Genomic DNA, 19,359 nt, shown 5'->3' with positions numbered 1-19,359 from the left:
GTAAGCCCCCAGGCAAAGCGGGGTACGGCTTACTAAATTCTGTTCACTTGCAGGGTGTCCACCGTCGAAGGATTAAAACCCGCCATCAGAAGACCTGCTCTTGTCTGTCACTTGGTGCAGTTAGGCCCTGATGCCCAAGCTCAAGGGTAGCTGTGAGGCAGGAAGTATGAAATGTGCCCCAGGTCAGCCGGCTTGCAGCTGATGCTGGAGATGCAGACAGCTGCCTTCTTTGGAAATCTCACCAGAGTTCCTACAAGTTTCTCCTAACTCGCTGCCCTTCCTGTCCCTGCAGCTTCCATGGGGGTCCGATGGATGATCGGCGTCACAGAAATTGACAAGGGCTCCGCCTACGGCAACATGGACAACAAGCAGAAACACAGCGACTGACCCAGGACGCGTCACCATCCAAAGGGGGCCTTGGGGGACTGGTAGATGCTGCCATCGTCCTTGGTGGGACCCAGCGAAAGCTGGGTGAGCCCCTGCTGGGGAGGCAGGGGGTTCGGTCTCAGCGCCAGATGGGGAGGAAGATGAGCTTAAACCTTTTCCCCCACGTGCTTCAGTGGGCTTCGGTCCTTTCTTTCCCCGCGAGTTTGTGTGTGTGTGTGCGTGTGTGTGCGTAAGAGAAAGAACACATACGAATGAGAATGATGTGTGGGTGAGTGTGACCATTCAGAGGGTATGTGAGGTGCAGGGGGAGAGCAGAAATGGGGAACACAGTGGAGTGTTCACTTTGATCCTTTGGTGCTGAGTTTTCTGTAACCCTGGGTTGCCAGAGGCAGAGTAAAAGGCACTTTAGGTAAAATGACTAAATTTTGCCTCCCCCCTACCAAAAAAAAATATTAAAGTGTTTGGCTCCTCTGGTGTGTTCACACAGACCACTCCCTCCTTCCATTTGGCCCCTGCCTTACATTTTGGAGTTCTGGCCCACAGTGATCTGGAGGGCGCTGCGAGGGAGGGGGGCCCGGGTGCTGGCTGGCTAGAGGGTGGGTGTGCCACCTGACCACCGCTGCCGGCAGCAGAGGCAGGTGCCGGAGCCTGCGAGCGTTCGTTATGGAAGATGGCAGATGCGGGCGACTAGCTGAGCACGTCTGTCTGACACAGTGACAGGGCCTTCTGTCAGGCCGCTTTGGTTTCCCAGTCCCCTGCAATGGAGTCTCCCTCCAGCTCCCCAAAGAAACTGATCTTGAACATCACAGCCATTTGACGTTCTGCAGAGATTCGAGAGATGACTTTACATCCTCTCTTCATCTCAGTGGCAAGCAGAAATTGGGTCCCTAAAACAAATTCAGGCTCACTTTAAAAGAGGACCACACAGGAGCCAAGGTTCTCCTCTGAGCAGGGTCAGACTGAGCACACCCTGGGGTCTGAGGATCCCCTGGGCTTCCGCTTTTCTCCTGGAAGCCCAGACTCCCACGACGCGGAGAAGTTGTGCTCCTTGGCGCCCAGGGCAGCTTTTAGGGTAACAGTTCACGTGCAGGACTTTGGCAAACTTCTGCCTGTCAACAGACGCCTGGTGCAAAACAAGAACAGAGAAAACCAGTTATATTTCTGGAGAATAATTAGATCCTGGATGCCACGTGATCTCAGGCCGAGGTGCCACAGCGCTTGGCCTGACAGGTGTGCGCGCCGGACAGGCGAAGCCTTTCTCCCTGCACGGCTCCCTGCCGCCCAGTGCTTACCTCCTGTTTTGCTGTGGTTACGGAAGAAGGGATGAACTGTTTCATAGAAAAGTTGGCCTGGTGTTATTTAAAGGCTTATTCCATTCAGAATCATGTCATGCTTGCTCTTGGTCACTAAGTGTTTACCAAGTACCAGTTTAGTTATCAGAGTTTAAGAGAAGCTCTCTGCTTAAGGGATCAACGGATCATGGATGCAAATCTGCAGAAGTGAAAAGGGGAACCTTCTGGCTTAGTTGTGGGAAGAGAGTGTTAGTGAGGCCAGGGCCGGAGTTGACTCTGGCTGGTGTCCCTGAGGACAGGGTTGAAGGCCCTGTGCCTCTCCTGCCCTGCAAAATTGCCACATGTAGGTTCCAAATGCAGCCTCTCGACCAGAGCAGAGATGGTAGGCATTAGCCCAGGGCCGAGCACCTCAGGGGCACACACTGTTCCTGGGCGTCGGCCCACACCTGGATCGGGCTGCTCTACTCGTAGGATCTCCTAGCTCCGTGGGAAACAGAGCAGAGAGTCAGAAGTGTCGGCTGTGCTCCGAGCTGCACGGGTCACCCTCACGTAACTGCAGCTAATTCGCTGTAAGGGCTTGGGAGAGCCATTTTACTCCCGTTTTCCCACCTGTAAAATGGGGTTGTTTCCAGGGTGAGATGAGGCAGTATATATGAACACCCTGTAAGGGTCCTTTAAGCTCTACACAGGTAAGGGGTGGAAGAAAGGTGCCTCCATGTGGTTAAGTCAAAAATGCTCAGAAATTCCCTGGGAGTGTCTAAAAATGTCATTTTTCTCAGTGTCTTACCCTTTCAATAGTAGTAATCTAATAACATACACCCACTCCTTCTGCCTGGAATGTAAAAGGGACCCAGACACACTTGGTTTTCTCCTGAATCGGCTCTGGGACCAAACACGAAACATAATGAGCAGACAAACAAGGCTACTCACACGTGTAGACAAGGGTCCAGGCCAGAGGAAGGCAGGCCAATACTCTCCTGGGAAAGAACTTATGGGTCCTCTTTTTAAAATTGCCGCAGGAAACAAGGGAATGCGGGGTGCGGGGGGGAGGTCCTGGCAGCTCCCGTGGGAACAGTTTCGCGGGACGGGGACCTGGTTGTCCTCCTGCCCCGTTACCGTAACGGCAGAGATGAGCACGGCTCCCGGAAAGACTCATCACTCCTCCCCGAGCCCCTTTACCCGTGTTCAGGCCTCACAAACACCACCATCTCTTCAGCAGACAGTGGTTCTGGCTCCAGGTTATTTATTTTTCTAAGAATTAAAAACCCATAGGGCTGAGGCCACCTCTCTGGCCCTGCACAGTGCGTGATGGAGTACGAGCATCATGCCCTGTCTGTCTGACATCTCCATCTCATGGCAGCTTAGATCGGCCCTGCTCAGAGCCTGCTCTGGAATCCAACTTGGAAGAGAAAAATGCAAAGTTTCCTGCAAACTGGAGATCAGTGCAGGGTCCTCCCAGATATGAAGGGCTATATCCCAGCTCTGAGGCAGGGAGTTCAACACATTTCTAGGAAACCAAGCCCACAAAGTGACTTTCTTTACTAAAAAAAGGCAACCGCCTGAAACAAGTTTAAGGAAAGTGGACTGATTCTGTGACTAGGAACCTGACTAATTGCGGAGGAAGAACTACTGTGCTTTTGGACTTAGTCAGCCACCTGGTTTATCTTCCGTAGAGAGAATACAGCCTTTTCCACAGGATCACAGAGGGAACTGGAATCTCTCTTGACTGCTGTAGTTTCTAAATAAAACCTTGTAAAAGTGGCTACTGATGTTTAAAGATTAAAAAACGTTAGTGTTTTTCTAATATATCCATAATTGGATCTGAAAGACAGTGATTTAGAGATAAAATCCAAAAACCACCCAGCCAAAACATAGAAACAGCTATGTGACGGAGCCAGAAAGGGGCCCCAGGAGCTTCTGGTTTCTCTCTGGGGGAAGCGGGAAGGTGGTCTGGCTGGTCCGCGAGCCAGATGAGGCTTTTGAGGCTTTAAGAACTTTCCACAGATACAGAAGTGGGAAGGTGTTAGCAGAAATTCTCCAGGGGACCTGTTTCCTGCTCAAAACAAGACGTTGCACCCAGCTTTCCCTGAAGTGGCAGACGGCACACAGCCGCCGGGCTGGAGTGGGAGGAACAAACCTGCGCGCAGCTGGTCTGAGCGCCTGCAGGAGGGCTGTCACCTGCGCTCCTGCCACGTGCCCTGCCCAGACCAGGGAGGCGGGACGCGCCGCAGTTCCCCTGCCCTGGCCCGCGGTGGGCGGCACCGTCCCGCCTTCCCCAGCGCTTCCAGGAAGGGCCCCGCTGGTGCGACCTCCTTCAGCAACTGTTTCCGACGCCTTAACTGCAGCGGTTCCCACGCGCGGTTTCTGGATCACAAAGTGAAGCAGCTGAAGACACGGGCTCACCGACGCGCCGGCACCGCCGCCTCCTACAGAGCGCGGAAGGGAGCTGGGCTGCCAGGTCCGCGGCGGCGGCTGGTCCTCCTCAGAGAGTCCTGAAGCCACCGCTGGAATGAGACAAGGACCACCTCCGCTGGGAAAATCTCTCTAGGTGTGGGGGGAGCTGGCTGGCCTGTGCATTCAGCGCCGCGACACGACCGTGTCCTTCCACTCGGCGGCCCCGTTGACGGGTAACTGCTGCCTTCGTGAGACGGGAAGCTAGTCAGTGACTCTGAGACCGAGAGTCTGGGTTGGACACGCTGGATGTGATGCAGCCCCTCACTGGGAGTCTGTCTGCCTTTGCCAAGAAATCATCAGGGACCTCAGTTCAGCTGCTAACACTCCCTCTTTTCTGGATGCTTCCCCATCTCTATAAAGATACGGTGACTGCATGGGTCAATAAGGAACTGGGTGCGTCCTGGCAGGGTGATTTCCTAAAATAATCTTCAGAGACTTCATCAGAAAGCATTTAAAAAAATTTTTTTTCGCCAGAATGAATGAGGCTGAAATAACCTTGATGAACACACTGGGCAAAAGGGTAAAGGAAGCAGCCTTCCCAGGGCCAGTCCTTCCGCCTCCTGAAACCACCGGGCACAGGAGTCCTGGGGGCTCAGTCCTCCCAAGTTACCCGAGCGTGGACCATCCACCACAGGCAAGCTCTGAGGCTCGCCGATGGCAAATCACATTCCTGCATCCCTGGCCTGGGCTTGAGTATTTCCAGAGCTTCCAAGAATGTAAAAGAGAACCAAGCACCTCAGACGCCCTGAGGCTTCCTGTCCTGCGGCAGTGGCATCGCAGAGGATGGGGCACACTCTCAGGAGGAGGGGAGAGGACTAAGCACATCCTCCTCTTGTTCTCTTGATCTGTAACGTTCCAGACCATTCACATTTGACACCAACTGGTATCTGTTTATGAGATTCAACTGTTTGAAATTAGCATTATTCTGGTCAGGAACAGCAGATTCAGAACTTCACCTCAACTTCACCTCAACAGCTAGTGTGTGTCTCCTTAAGAGCGTTCCCTCTGGGGGGCAGGGATGGGCACTCCTGGGCCACCTCCGGCACTGTCACGGTGCACACGCAGCTGGGATGGACTGAATGAAGGGACCCTAGTTTAGAGGATTTAATAGCTGAATTTCAGTTGTCTTTTGATTAAAGTGAAAATATAAACCTTTCTCAAGCCCAATGAGGCCATAATAAAATCAGTCAAAACTTTGAATTTCAGAGTTACCAGTGAAAAAAGCCAAGTTTTCCTCTAGCAAAGGATGAGCGGACCCAAGCTCGGCGTTCCTCGGTGCCCACAGGCTGTCCTATTCTGATATTAAGGCTGTGAATTGATTAAAAAGTAGTACGCACCTACTTAGATCTTTTTGAGTACCTAGGAAACCTCTCTTAGGGCTGTGTTAGTGAAGCCTTTCACTGAGCAAGACTCAGTTTTTACCTTTAATATTTTTTTAAACACAGCCTTATTTCACACATTGGACTGACTAGAGAGTTCTGAAATTTCTGGCATCTGGGTGCTTTTGAATTTTAAGGAGGTAAGTGGTACGAATACGAAGTTAGGGTTGCTGGATAATATTACTTCCTCTGGACGGTGGCAGGAAACCACAGAAGCTGCACACGTGTTTGGAAGAAGTCACTCTCAAGCAGGAATGATTTGAATGGACTGAGAAAAAAGTCACCTCATGATATGTGAAAAGAACTGTGCTTCTAGAACTTATATTAGTTGACTCAAGAAAAGAAAAAGTGATGTGACAAAATGGCAGACCGCTGGAGCATGTGCCTAAAGGACCCACCCCAGGGTGGGAGACAGGGGACCCTTCTGATATTCAATCAGGATGCGGCTGGGGATGTGGGGCTGCTGGGCTGCGGGGAGGGTGAAGCTGACAGGCGTCCCAAGCCGCATGGCGGTCTCCATCGCACCATTAAACTAGTGATTTGCAAGGCAGTGACTTTAGACGCAGCAACTAAGAAGGGAGTCACCTGCTTTAACACGTCAGCAGGAACAAGGTCATGATTTTGGGAAAATGTGCGATCCCCCGCTTATTAGGGGGGAAAGGGCATGCTTCAAGAGCCAGACCCACACTCCCGTATGTGTAAGAAACGCATTCCGGAGCAGCCAGCTCAAACCTTTCCTAGAGCTGCCGTCAGCACCTCTGTGTAAATGAGCCCACGAGAGCCAGCCCTGTTATCTCACAGCCACCGGCCCTCAGTTTTGACCTGGTAAGAGTATAACTCACCTTTTCATAGCAGCATGTAAACGTATGAATACGGCAGCATTCATTACACATTACCTTTGAGAGATAATACTCTTTTGTGTAAGTTCTACTGGCCTAAGAAAATACCATTTCTTAATTTTGCTTAATGCTCCAGGGTAGGGTTTAGCAAACTAAGACCCACCTGCTGCTTGTTCTGTTAATAAAGTTTTATTGGAACAGAGCCACACCCACTCCCGCACGTGCTCCCACGGCTGCTGTCATGCCACAACAGCGGATTAAACAGCTGCAGCCAAGGTCCTAGTGCCTGCAAAGCCAAGAATAGCCAGTCTCTGGTCCTTCACACAAAAGGTTTGCTGCCTTCATTCTAAAGAACATGGTGTCAGTTGTTGAGGCTGCTATTTTAGAAGAAAAAAGAAAATCTACCTCTGCTTTTACATTACAGTTCTTAAACTAATTGAGAAACTATTTTTACAATATGTTCAAGATATATGCTCTATTTGTGACTATATGGCCTGGTAGATTATTTTTACAATAATTCTTATCTTCATCATCTTCTCTCTTAAGAAATTTAAAAAAAAAAAAGCAAATTAAACCCAAAGCATGCGAAGGAAGGAAATAATAAAGATTAGTGTGAGGGGAAAAAAAAGAAATGGACACCAGAAAAACAATAGAGAATATTAACGAAATCAGAATTGATTCTTTGAAAAGATCAACAGAAGGGGATAAACTTTTAGCCAAGAAAAAGAGTAAGAAAACATATATACTAAAATCAGGAATAAAAGAGTAGACATTACTACCGAACTTACAGAACTTAAAAGTATTATAAAGAGATACTATCAACAACTGCATGTCAACAAAATCAGACCACTCAGCTAAAATGGACACCTTCCTAGAAAGACAAAAATTACTAAAACTGTCTAAAGGAGACTAGAAAACCTGAATAAACCTATAACAAGTAAAGAGGTTGAATTAGTAATTAATTCCCACAAAGAGAAACCCAGGCACAGCTGGTTTCTCTAGTGAATTCTACCAAACGTTGCTGAGTACAGGCTGAGGAGAGGAAGTCTGGTAAATAATACCAAATCTTCATAGTCTCTGAGAGAAGAGGAAGAAAACTTCATGACTCATTATGTGAGGCCAGCATTACCCTGATACCAAAGACAGACATCACAAAAAATGAAAACTACACAGAAATATCCCTCATGGATATAGACGCAAAAGTCCTCAACAAAACATTACAACTAAATACAGCAACAGCAATACTTAGAAAGTATTATGAACAATGATCACCTAGAACTCACCTCAGCCATGTAAGATTGGTTTGATATCCAAAAATAAACTGATATAATACACTATACTTACAAAGGACAAAAACCGTACGATCACCTCAAGAGGTGCAGAAAGAACATTTGACAAAATCGAACATCTAATCATGATTAAAACTCTCAATAAACCAGGAAGAGAAGGAAACATCTTCAACCAGATAAAGGGCATTTACAAAAAAACCTACAATTAACACGTGTCATAACCTGATGGTGAAATAATGAATGTCGCCACTTTAGGTCAAAACCATGAGAAGGACGTTTTTCTCACCAGTGCTTATTCAGCACCGTCCTGGATGGAGGATCTAGCCAGTGCAATTAGGCAAGAAAAAGAAATATAAGGCATCCAGACTATAAAGAAGGAAGAAACACTGTCTTTACCCTTGGGGACGTGATTTTATATGCAGAGAATTCTATGGAATCTACAAAACAACTACTACAGCTATTAAACACGTCCAGTGAATAAAAGATCAATGTACAAAAACCAACTGTACTGACAGATATGAGCAATAACAATCTGAAATGAAACTAAGAAAATACTTAAATCTACAACAGCATGAAAAGTAAAATATTCAGAAATAAACTTAAGTTCAAGAATTGTACACTGAAAATTACAAAGCACTGCTGAGAGAAATTAAAGTTCCAAATAAACAGATATCCTGTATCATGAATTGAGAAACTTAATATTGTTACCATAACAATACTTGCCATGCTGTTCTACAGATACAGTGCAGTCTATCAGAATCCCAGCTGATTTTTGGTGGGGAAGGGGCTGTGTGGGAGAGACAGAAACTGACAAGCTGATCCTAAAACTCATAGGGGAATACAAATGACCCAGGATAGCCAAAACAATCTTGAAAACGGAGAACGAAGCTGAAGAGCTCACACTTCTCAACTTCAAAATCTGCTACAAAGCTACATTATTCAAGACTGTGGTTCTATATAAGACAGCAGCTACCGAGTTCAATGGACTGGAACTGAGAGTCCAGAAAGGAACCCCTAGGTTTACGGTCAACTGATTTCAACAAGGATGCCAAGACAATTCAGTGGAGAGCGAAAAGTCTTTTTAACAAATGAATGCTGGGGCTGATAAATATCTACATGCAAAAGGATGAACTTGGCCCCTTATCTGATATGATACACAAACATTAAAAATACATGACAGAGGTAAAACTACAAAACTTAGGAGAAAACACAGGTGTAGATCTTCATGATCTTGAGTCAGGTCATGATTTCTCAGATATGGTATCAAGAGCACATAAACCAGACTTTAAAATTAAAAACTTCTGTACTTCAAAAGAAACCATTAAAAATGTGCAAAGATAAGCCACAAACTGGGAAGAAAAGCATTTGCAAATCATATATACAGTAAAGGACCTGTATCCAGAATGTATAAAAACCTCTCACGACTCAGTAAGAAGACAAACAACCCAATTTAAAAATAGGCAAAAGATTCAAACAGGCATCTCACAGCAAATATATGCGAATGGCCAACAAACACAAGAAACACTTACCATCCTCAGGGAAAAGCAGATCGAAACCTCAGCGAGATACCCCTTCACATACACTAGAATGGCTTTTACGAAAATAAAAGAGTATCGTATCAAGTGTCGGCGAGGGCACGGAGAAGCTAAAACCCTCATGTGTTGCTGGCTGGGAACGGAAGACGGTGCAGCCACTTTGGAAACAGTTTGAGAATTTCTTAAAAAATTGAACATGGATTTACCATGTGAGCCAGCAGTTCCACATCCAAGAGAAAGGAAAATGTACAGGTCCCTACAAAGACTTGTATGTAAACGTTCAGAGCAGCGGCATTCATGATAACCGAAGTGGAACTAGTAGATAAATCAGTGCAACACGTGGCCTATCCTTACAATGGAGCAGTATTCAGCAGTAAGAAAGAATGAAGCAGGAACACACGCTACAGCATGCACAAACCTCAGAATTACCATGCTAAGCAAAGAAGCAGACACAAAGGGCCACATGTTGTAAACTTCTGTTTATATTAAAAGTCCAGAATAGGCAAATCTATAGAGACTGTAAGTGACGTAGTGACTTGCTGAGGCTGGGGGTAAGAGGCGGGGGTGACTGCAAATGGGCGGGAGGTTTCTTCTGGGGGTAACGGAATTGTCTGAGACGGATTATGATGATGGCTGTACAACCATACAACTACACTAAAAATCACTGAACTGTGTGCTTTAAATACTATGTAAATTATACCTCAAAAAGTTGTTTAAAAAGTTGAATTTAAAAAATTTCTAAGTACCTGTACAAACCCTTCTGTGATGCCCTCTTTCTCTGGACATTATCTCTATGCTGAGGGGACCCGCTCCCCTGGAGGGAAGGAGAAAGCAGAGCCTGTCTGGGCGATTACCTGCTCAGGGCCACCTGCTGCGCATAAGGAGTGAGTCACGTATGCCCTAAAAAGGTTTCAGGAAGCTCTAAGGTCAATCTTTTAAAAAATTTAATAGCAAAATAATAATAATAATAAAAGGACACCATCAATGACGTAATTTGGGCTACTTTAGAAAACTCACTGCTGAAACATCGACATTCTGAAAAAGATGCTTTCCTGTCAAGAGATTATTCAGCAGTATTTACACTGACCGGGCACCTACACATCTCGGTTTAAAAATAAATGGAGCCCCAACATGTGCTAACAAGGCTTAACCTTCTACCTGTTATTAGCTTGTGGTTAATACGCACAACTTTCAAGGGGCCTTAGTGTTGTTTCACTTCTGACTTCCACTTTTCAGTGAGGAGATTCTCGACCCTGAAGGCACTCCTAGCCCAGTGCCCATCTTCAGACACGGGACTCACCCCTTCTGCTGAGGACACAGGAGTATCAGATGATGTGCTGGATCTGAAGCTGATAACCATTAAAAGACAATATAACTGAGCTTTCCTAAAATAAACCATTTATTGAAAAAAGAACCTTTTTCTTAAATTTCATTAATCAGCCTTTTGCATAACAAACCCGCGGCTTGCCAACAACAACAAAAGGTCAGGTTTCACAGTCAGTGCACTCGACAAACAGGGGATTAACAAGGCCCAGGACGCCTGATAACACTACAACTGCTTTTGAACCTAGAAAGGTCAAAAATACTACTCTGATGTCACGATTCTCAGTCCCCCGAGACACGGAGGTGACAGAGGCGACGGTCCGTGTACAGTAGTAATGGCACTTAACACGCAGCTTCTCTACCTCGTGGACACCGTCGCTCAGGAGGGTCCGTGCCACAACGAACAAACAGGAGCAGCAGGAGGAGTGACGCTCGTCACCTGTGCAGTCTTCAGTCTTGGAAGGTTAAAAAGTCTTATACCTCTTCCCAGCACAGTCTTCATGTAAATATTACATACAGTAGTGATTAGAGAATTTTCCGAGTACACACACCACTAGGCCACAGACTGATGAGCTTCATTCTTCATCTGTGCAAACCTGCGAGGAAGCAGGAGAGAGCTGAGCTGAGCCCCATTCACGCGGCCTCACAGGTAAGTCACCACCCACGCACCCTGATGCCCCCACACCGTGCCAGCCAGAGGGGAGGCCGAGTCCAGTGAACGTCAGTGCTGAGCGACTGCTCTAGGGACTGCCTACTGAAAGCGTTCTTAAAAATGTATCTGTACCATATCAAGTCAATATAAATTGGGTCCTTTACACATCTTCTTTAGGGCTCCATTTTCATTCCATTTCTCCTCTAAATACTCTCCCCAGCAATGCTTCTGTCTCCCAAGTCTGTATCCCACCCCAATTCTTTCAAGTGCCAGCCCCAAATATCCAAATGCCTGTCTGAAATCCCCAGGCAGATGTTCCAAATACACCTCAAACTTAATCTGCCTAAGAGGAAACCATCATCTCCCTGACCCAACCCTCAACCAGCTGCCTTCGACCTGTCTTGGTGAATGAAATCTGAGAAGCTGGTGATGCCCGGGAGCCGCCCGGACTCCTCCCTGGCGCTCACCTCTCACATCCAGTTACTCACTCACGGCCATCTTAACTCCTATGTTATCCCTGATAACCCATCCCTGACCTCCCACTCCCAACCCATTAGCTGTATCAGCAGCTTCCAACTAGTCTCTTGCCTCCAGGGTGACTGTGCTAAAACACAGTTTAATCATGCGATGCTTACAGTGAAGCTGAAATCCCTTCACGTGGTTCCTGCTTCCTTTCCCAGCCTTACCTGTCGCCATTTGCCACAACCTGTGCTCCGTCAGTACTGACCTGTACACACTTCCTTGACCGCTGGTGCGCCTGTCCACGTCTCTTCCACTCCGACTGCCACACTCCTCCCTGTTTCCTGACATGGCTAAACCCTCCCAAACAGCTCGAGCACCTCATTCTAAAGAAAGGAACAGCTGGGACTACCTGGCTGGATTAAATTCCTCTTCTCAGTGACCCTGCGACACGGGATCATACCATGACCACAGCTCTGCCACATGCTCGGTCATGACTGACCTGCGGCCGCTCTCGGTAGAGATGAGTCATTACTGACCCTGTCCTCAGGTAGACTGCATACTCTCAAGAGGAAAAACCACGTCCTTCATCCAGTCCCATTTAAAATCCCATTCAACAGTCCCCAGTGCACCTCAGACCACTGAAATGGAGCAAGGAGGAGAACCTCAGGAGCATTTTCCAGAAGGAAAAACAGATACAAATTTCCTGGCATAAGACATTTAGTTCCTTCCCATTTCAGATACAGATGTTCTAAGTTTCCAAATTTCCTTAAGTGCCAGATGCAAAATACTCAAACACGGAGAGGACTGTACAGCAGCCTGCCAGACCTTGACGAAGGAGTGGTCCAGGAGCTGGCTGGCCGTCCACCGCCTCCGCGGCTCGCTTTCCAGGCAGTGAGACAGGAAGTCCTTTCCTTCCGGGCTTAATCTCTCAGGGATTGGAGGCTTATGCCCCATCCCCACTTTGTACATGATCTGAAAGTTGTGTTCATATTCATGCCAAGGTCTCTAAAATAGAAAGAAAACCAGGTTTTAATGTTACATGGCCACAGAAAAAGGCAACTGCCCAGTCTCTTCGGGCATCTCAATATTAACACACATCGGGGCTGGCAAACTTTTACTTAAAGGGCCAAACGGTAAATCCTTTAGGTTTGCAGGCTGTCCGGTCTCTGTCACAATTCAATTCCCCCAATGCAGCATGAAAGAAGCACAGGCCAGACCATGTGCCAATAAAACTTCACTTATAAAACCAGGCGGGGGGCAGAGTCTGCCTGCCCCATTTGAATGCCCTACTAGTCCAGCATTATCTAGATGCCATCACTATGCAAATGAACAAATGAAATACATAAAATAATATTAAAATGTCAATAAAACAAAATTCAACAGTTATCTTTACAGGAAGGTTTAATATGCTGCCTTGTTCAATAATCAGCATCAAATTCCTTTAGTGCAAAGCTGATTATGGGGGCAAGAGCTGGGTCTGTGTGGCGTTCTCCTCTGTGCACCAGCGCTCAGTCATTGTGGTACGTCCTCCTCAGTGTGAGAACTGGCTCTGTTCCTGATGTATGGATTAACTGAGATAGCAAGCACCGCGGGCTCCTTTCTGTATTCACACTAGCAGAAGTAACACCAGCTAACATTTATTCTGCACTTACTCTTTTCAGCAGCTGTAAGGTGTAGCTGGATGGAAATTTAATTTCCTACCAATAAGACTTAGGAAGTTTCTAACATCCCTGCTTTTTAAGTAGTGCCATGCTCGCACACGCACTGTGCCTTTATACGTTTGTATAATTGTTCATTAGCAGTGTCTTCATCAGAAGATCCATTTTCAGAATTCTCAGATACTGTTTCATGCACAACAGTTTCACTGCCCTAAAAATCCTTGTGTTCTACCTGTCTGTCCTTCCTCCCACTCCCAGAGCTCCTGGCAACCACTTATCCTTTTCTGCCTTTATTGTTTCACCTCTTCTGGAATGTCGTGTCGTTGGGAGTCATACGGCACGTGGTGTTTTTAGATTGCCTTCTTTCACTAAGCAGTATGCTCTTAAGGTTCCTCTGTGTGGTTTCATGGCCCAATTTCTTTTTGTTGCTGCATAATATTCCATCATGTGGATTACCACAGTTTGTCCATTTACCTCTTGAAAGATATCCTGGTTGCTTCCAACTTTTGGCAATTATGAGTAAAGCTGATATAGGCAGTCATGGCCACTTTGTACGGACATAAGTTCTCAACTTCATGTTTCTTTCCGTAGCTGCTTCCTTCTCTGTGTTTTAATTAGAGCTTTATGCTTTTATTTTGTCGTTCCCCTGAAGAGTTCTCTAAGTCATACATCTGACAAATATTTGGTTCCTAGTTTGTTGCTTGCCCTAACTTATTGTACCTTTGGCAGGTCATGTTCTCTACTCAGCAAGGAGTGTGCCCAGCGTTCATAATGACAGTAACAGCACAACCACTGCCCTGCTGACGTGAAGTCCCTGCTCGGCCTGTCCCCCAGGTGTGGGCCCGGCTTACCTTGCCAGTCACCATCTCTATGACGACACACCCCAGGCTCCAGATGTCGGCTGCGCGCCCGTGGCCTTCTCCTTTGGCGCGAGTGATGACTTCTGGGGCCATGTATGCTTTAAAAGTCACCAGTACAGCGGTAAGAAGGGGTTATGAGTACAGCACCGTGCATTAGCAGAGCCAAACACCACATTAACACGCCTAATATTCCACAGGGAAGAAACTACTGATCTGTCTGGGGGAACCTTCTCTGAATTGCATAATGAAAAATATCAAAACTTGAAAATAAATACTTCAAATCGATTTCTTGAATGGACATTTTAGGAGCCAAATTATTTTCTAAAAGACTATCTGTGCAAAACTTCAGACAAATTGTAAGCACAATGAAAACATGAAATTTAACCCGTAAAAGAAGATATAAAATTTTATGTCATGTTCCTAAACAGTAAAAACAAATCATCACAATTTAAATATAGTATTATTTCAACTAGAATAGTTTCAAAAAACCCAATGTGAATAACAGGTTTTTCTGGGAAGAAAAAGAGGCCTTTCCCCCTCGTCTAACTTCAGGGAGAAATCTGGTCCCACCACCTGACAGGCACTTTCAGGCACGGGCCCTCCTTCACACGGCTGGAAGCCCGGGCCTGCTCTCCACGTCGGCGGAGCAGGGAGAAGGGAAAGTCTGGGTACTGAGCACACTGGATGAGCCCGGTGCAAAAACAAGTCCAGCCAGACCCACCTGCTGTCCCCAGAGTGCTGTTCACTTCACCAGGCATGGTCTGCGCGTTGTTTTTAAGCTTTACTGAGCATCCAAAATCTCCGAGTTTGATCAGTCCAGATGAGGTAAGGAAGATGTTGGCACCTAACAAGGAACAAGCAGTGTTAGCCTCTGAAACACGATGCAGGCGCTTTAAAGTTGCCATGGTAACCTAAACTTTATAAAGGCTTATAAAACCTTCCTTGCAGAGTGTAATCACAGAAAGATTTTAAGCCTTATTCACAAATGTTAATATAAAGCAAAGAAATTTTACTATCAGTGCATACAGCTTTGACTAATAAATTCTGAACTGAAACATGCATAAATTCTAACATTAAAAGCCCAGGGAGATACCTAAGAAGAAACTACTAAAAAATACAAATGCCCATGGCGGCAGCCCCTGAAAACCAGAGCTCTACATGGTCAGCAGAGCCTGTTCCAGGCAGCAGCGGGCACACGGAGCAGGGCACGCACTGTGCGCTGCAGAGTCGTGCCTGAGGCCGCCACTAGGTCTACTTCAGACTGTGACCGCAGAGAGCGTTCTGCGACTGCCTCACACTCAACAAGCAGTGTGCATGCCTAACGTGTGCTCCAGCTGGACTCTGGGTTACTGCTCATCCCTCAGGGCGGCTCGGCCTTCTCCCGAAGGCTACAGGACGTTAGCCCTCCAACTGAGCCACACAGCTCAGCACTACGTGTCCGACAGTACCTCCGTCCAAAAGCAGGACAGAGCCAGCCACGTTAGACCACCAGCCACGCGTGAGCTGGAGTCTGCTCACTCTCAGAGCCCGAGTGCCCCCAGTGCAGGTGGTCCCCATGGGGGACCACATGGTGCTAACTCCGTGGTTCTGGAGCTAGCGCACACACGTACACCCATAGCCGTGCTGAGCTACGCAGACTATCCCAAGCACGCGCGTGGACGGCCTGGACTCGGGCTCTCAGGGTTTCTCTCTACAGCCATGGTCAATGACGTGAAGGTCCCATTTCAGGAGTCAGAACAACCAGAAATGGGGAATGCCCTGGCCTGACCAAGAGCCAATTTAGCAAATGCCCAGAATGATCCCAGATGCGAAGCAATGTGGTGGAGGGGCAGGCGGGCAACAAGACTGGTGTGTGCTGGGATCCAGGGTGAGCTGCCGGAGACAGCACTCACTCTAACGGCCAGCAAGGCAGGTTCTGGTGCAACCCAGCCCCTGTGAGTGATGCCTGGTCAGGAGTGAGGCCGATTCTGGAGTGAACCTGTTTAGCGTGGCCTCAGATGACGGCACAGGGTGGAACCCTTCAGTCTAGGGACAACTAGAGACAAAATGAATCTGCTGCTCTAATTATCCCCAACACACCCAAATACAAGGGTCAGGGCATGTGCAGTTAAGGCAAATGCAAGAGGGACAGTTCTGAGGCAGAAGCAGGGCTCTTCCCCTCACAAGAAGGGAAAAGCACTTGTAATCAATCCATGTGACCAGATCTTTAGCAGAACTCTCCACTGAGGATGGCGTAAATAACCCCTCTCCTTGCCTCCCCAGGCTCAGCTGCGCGTCACGATTTCCGACTCACTGTCACTTATATGCTCACAATGGTCATACGTAAATACACGAAGCTCCTAACACAGAAGAAAGGCCGCTCTGCTCGCGAATGTCTGGTAAATACACAGGGCAGGCCAGACCGGCCTATGAGACAGCAAATACCATTTTGGGGAAACAGACTTGGCTAAACACCGTGCTGAACAGGAAGAGCCAACTCAGACACTCAGAGATGGAGACGTGCGTTCTATACAGTTTCTTAATGCTGAGCTCTTCACGGAAGGATACTGGAAGTGGAGAAAGGATGTGTGGGGTGGGAACAAGCATCCTGGGAGCAGGTGCTGCGTGCTGGGCACCAGACGCCTCTCTGGCAGGGCGGTGAGTGCAGGGTACCTTTAATGTCCCGGTGAACGATGCCGTGCTCATGGAGGACATTGATGGCGATGGCGATCTGCTTAGAGTACAGCCTGATGACGTGCTCCTGCAGCCCCAGCCGCGACACCTCTTCCAGGGTCCCCTCGTCACAGTACTCCATGAAGATGTACATTTCTTCCTGCAAGGAACCAGATGCAGCCCTGTGTTACCTGCACCCTAAGTAAAGACGCTGGACCGCTTCACTGGCCACGCCCCAAAAGGACCTTCTCTCTAATGCTATGCTACACTTGTCGTCCTGAATACGGTCCTAAATTTGTCTTAAAACAGTCATTTCTGACTCCTCCATAGCGGTGGCTCTGCCTGCCTCCTCTGTCTGGAATTATACAGCTAGCTGGGATAAGAACAGCTCCAAACCGCAGGTGATAAATGTCTGTAATTCTCTGAAATTAAGTCTGCTATATAATCTCAGACAGGGACCGACAGGGCTGTCCCTATAAATATATTATTAAGTACTGAAACACATCCTTTTCAAATCTGAATTTGTGAAAACATTAAAAATCACCAATGTCCAACTTCCCCTGGAAGCTCGTATTCCACCAAGATGCTCCAACTTACTCTCTTTCCCGCAAAGTGTTTATTTCTAAACACAAGGGGGAAAAGAATTTGAGGTTTTAATTTTCTCTCATTAGTACATGTAAAATCAAAAACAGCATTACTTCAGTGTGCTCAACAAAAAATGGAAGAAAAAAGCAACTAGAGGCTGTGGAAGGGGCATTAGAGAAATCCTCTGCTTGGCAGGATGGGTTTCAGTGCTTTATAATGCCGGGTTAATGACTACAGTCTACAACTTACATTTTAGGAAGAACTCCTCTAGTTTCAGAGAGAAGGCAGAAATGGTGTAACTCATGGAGATTTCCTGATAATTAGGCAAAGTTACTGTGCTCTGAAATGAGAAGACCTGTGATGTAGAACAGGACTCCATCTGTGCCCTTACTGATTCCTCACACCAAACAGTGTGACCAAAGGTGGCTTACTCTATGCAGCTCCACACCAAAATACCGAACCAGATTGGGGTGTTTGATGCCTTCAAATATTTTCAGTTCGTCTGCAGTTTCCTTGATAGTTTTATGGTCATTGGGCTGAAATCGAATCTGTAAAAGGAAAACTGTTGGTTACTGTTGGCACCGTTACAAACTAGAAACACGCTGACGCTGAATGCCAGAGCAGGGATGCTGACAATTTCACTGTCCAGACCCACAGGACCGTGGTCAGTGGGTCTGTGACTTTACTTCCAGACTTTCTTTACCTTGCTGCTCCTGGTGCATTAAACACGCCTGCTCTAGAACATGTGATGTAAGATAACAGCTAATGGGATCATCTTCACAACTACAAACTGAATTAACCGGAAGCTTAAACAGGAAGTCATCACAGGTGTTCAGGCTCCCAGCAAGAGGAAAAGATGAGACACGATCCTGTCCTTACAAAGTTTACAGCCACGCTGGAACGTGGCGATCATAGCAGCGCGGCTGAGTCCACACGGGGAGGACGAAGAAGCGCTGCAGGGCTTCAGGAGAGGGACGCAGGCCGGGCCCCGCAAGGGACTGCTGCCTGCGCAGCCACCAGGGGGACCGACCAGCCCCCCCAGCCCCGTGGCCCTCGGCTCTGAGCCACGAGGGGTCTCCCGGCACGGCCTTCCCCAGGTTGTCCCTGCCCTTGCCATTCTCCCACCTCCAGCTGTTAAACGCTGCTCGTTTCTGAAGTTTATCACCAGCGTTATCCCCCTGCGACAACCAAGTCCCTCCACAAGATGCCCCTGCAGACACCGCCCTGCCAGCTTCCACCAAACTGACTTCTGCCTCCCTCCGTGCAGCACTGAGCCCCCAGTGTGGTGCCGGAGGGACCTGTGCTCCGGGGGCCTTGACTCTCACACCATCTCAGCGTGCTGGCCGACTGGTCCCCGCGGTGTAGCTGCTACAAGGCAGCCCCAGGCCTGGCCGAGTCAGCACGGAAGCACTGGGGCCAGCTCTAGGAACCTCATAAACACAGGCTTCAATTCCAAGTGTCTATCACTCAGAGGCTTCATACAAAAAGGCCACAGAGGGTAGAGCACTCACCTCCTTCATGGCCATCAGCTCCCCGGTGTCGACGCTGATGCAGGTGTAGACCTTCCCGTACTGCCCTTCCCCTGGGACAGGAAAAGATACGCTGCTCTCAGTCACCGGAGTGAGGCCGTTTTAACACATTCAAACATGTAACCATCTCTCCCAGTTCCAGATCTATATTTACACATCTATAATTGTGTTCTCTATGGTCTACTATTGCAAGATCTAAACTTTCTGAACATTTCTGACTACCCAGAGCCTTAGGCAATCTTTTCACTAGGTCTTACCTGTAAATTCCAGTGTACAGAGAAGAATGGACTTTGGCAAACCCCGGAAGAGGCGTGAAGGTGAGCACTATGCACCCCTTCTGAGCCCCTGTGGCCCTGCGGAGGTCTGGGCCGGGAGGTGGGGGTTGGGCGTGGGCAGAGGGGTGGCTCAGTGAGCCTGGCTATTGTGCAAATGCACTCACTGCTGTATGCCCAGGGCTGTGGGA

The 19,359-nt window shown here is 47.8% G+C and overlaps 2 protein-coding genes across 15 annotated transcripts in view; one reads left to right on the top strand and one right to left on the bottom strand.

The window, feature by feature from the left end:
• Positions 1-559, top strand: part of AGPAT4 (1-acylglycerol-3-phosphate O-acyltransferase 4) — a 109,100-nt gene extending 108,541 nt beyond the window's left edge. For 8 of the 12 annotated variants that reach the window (XM_072966135.1, XM_072966140.1, XM_072966142.1 and 5 more), the window contains 2 exons: positions 54-182; positions 293-379. In XM_072966135.1, the coding sequence (XP_072822236.1) occupies positions 54-150 (97 nt within the window). In that variant the 3' untranslated portion in view covers positions 151-182; positions 293-379. Of the gene's footprint in view, positions 1-53; positions 183-292 lie in introns of those variants that run through there. The other 4 variants (XM_072966143.1, XM_072966144.1, XM_072966146.1 and 1 more) reach the window with 2 other exon arrangements.
• A 9,997-nt stretch (positions 560-10,556) lies between these two features.
• MAP3K4 (mitogen-activated protein kinase kinase kinase 4) overlaps positions 10,557-19,359 on the bottom strand; it is a 102,582-nt gene continuing 93,779 nt past the window's right edge. For 2 of the 3 annotated variants that reach the window (XM_072966132.1, XM_072966131.1), the window contains 7 exons: positions 18,879-18,949; positions 17,799-17,915; positions 16,783-16,942; positions 14,852-14,974; positions 14,122-14,228; positions 12,438-12,617; positions 10,557-11,094 (listed from right to left, as the gene is read on the bottom strand). In XM_072966132.1, the coding sequence (XP_072822233.1) occupies positions 11,074-11,094; positions 12,438-12,617; positions 14,122-14,228; positions 14,852-14,974; positions 16,783-16,942; positions 17,799-17,915; positions 18,879-18,949 (779 nt within the window). In that variant the 3' untranslated portion in view covers positions 10,557-11,073. Of the gene's footprint in view, positions 11,095-12,437; positions 12,618-14,121; positions 14,229-14,851; positions 14,975-16,782; positions 16,943-17,616; positions 17,708-17,798; positions 17,916-18,878; positions 18,950-19,359 lie in introns of those variants that run through there. The other variant, XM_072966133.1, reaches the window with a different exon arrangement.

This window comes from Vicugna pacos, chromosome 8 (assembly GCF_048564905.1).
Source record: "Vicugna pacos chromosome 8, VicPac4, whole genome shotgun sequence".
NCBI lineage: Eukaryota > Metazoa > Chordata > Mammalia > Artiodactyla > Camelidae > Vicugna > Vicugna pacos.
This window is presented reverse-complemented; position numbering and strand designations above follow the sequence as displayed.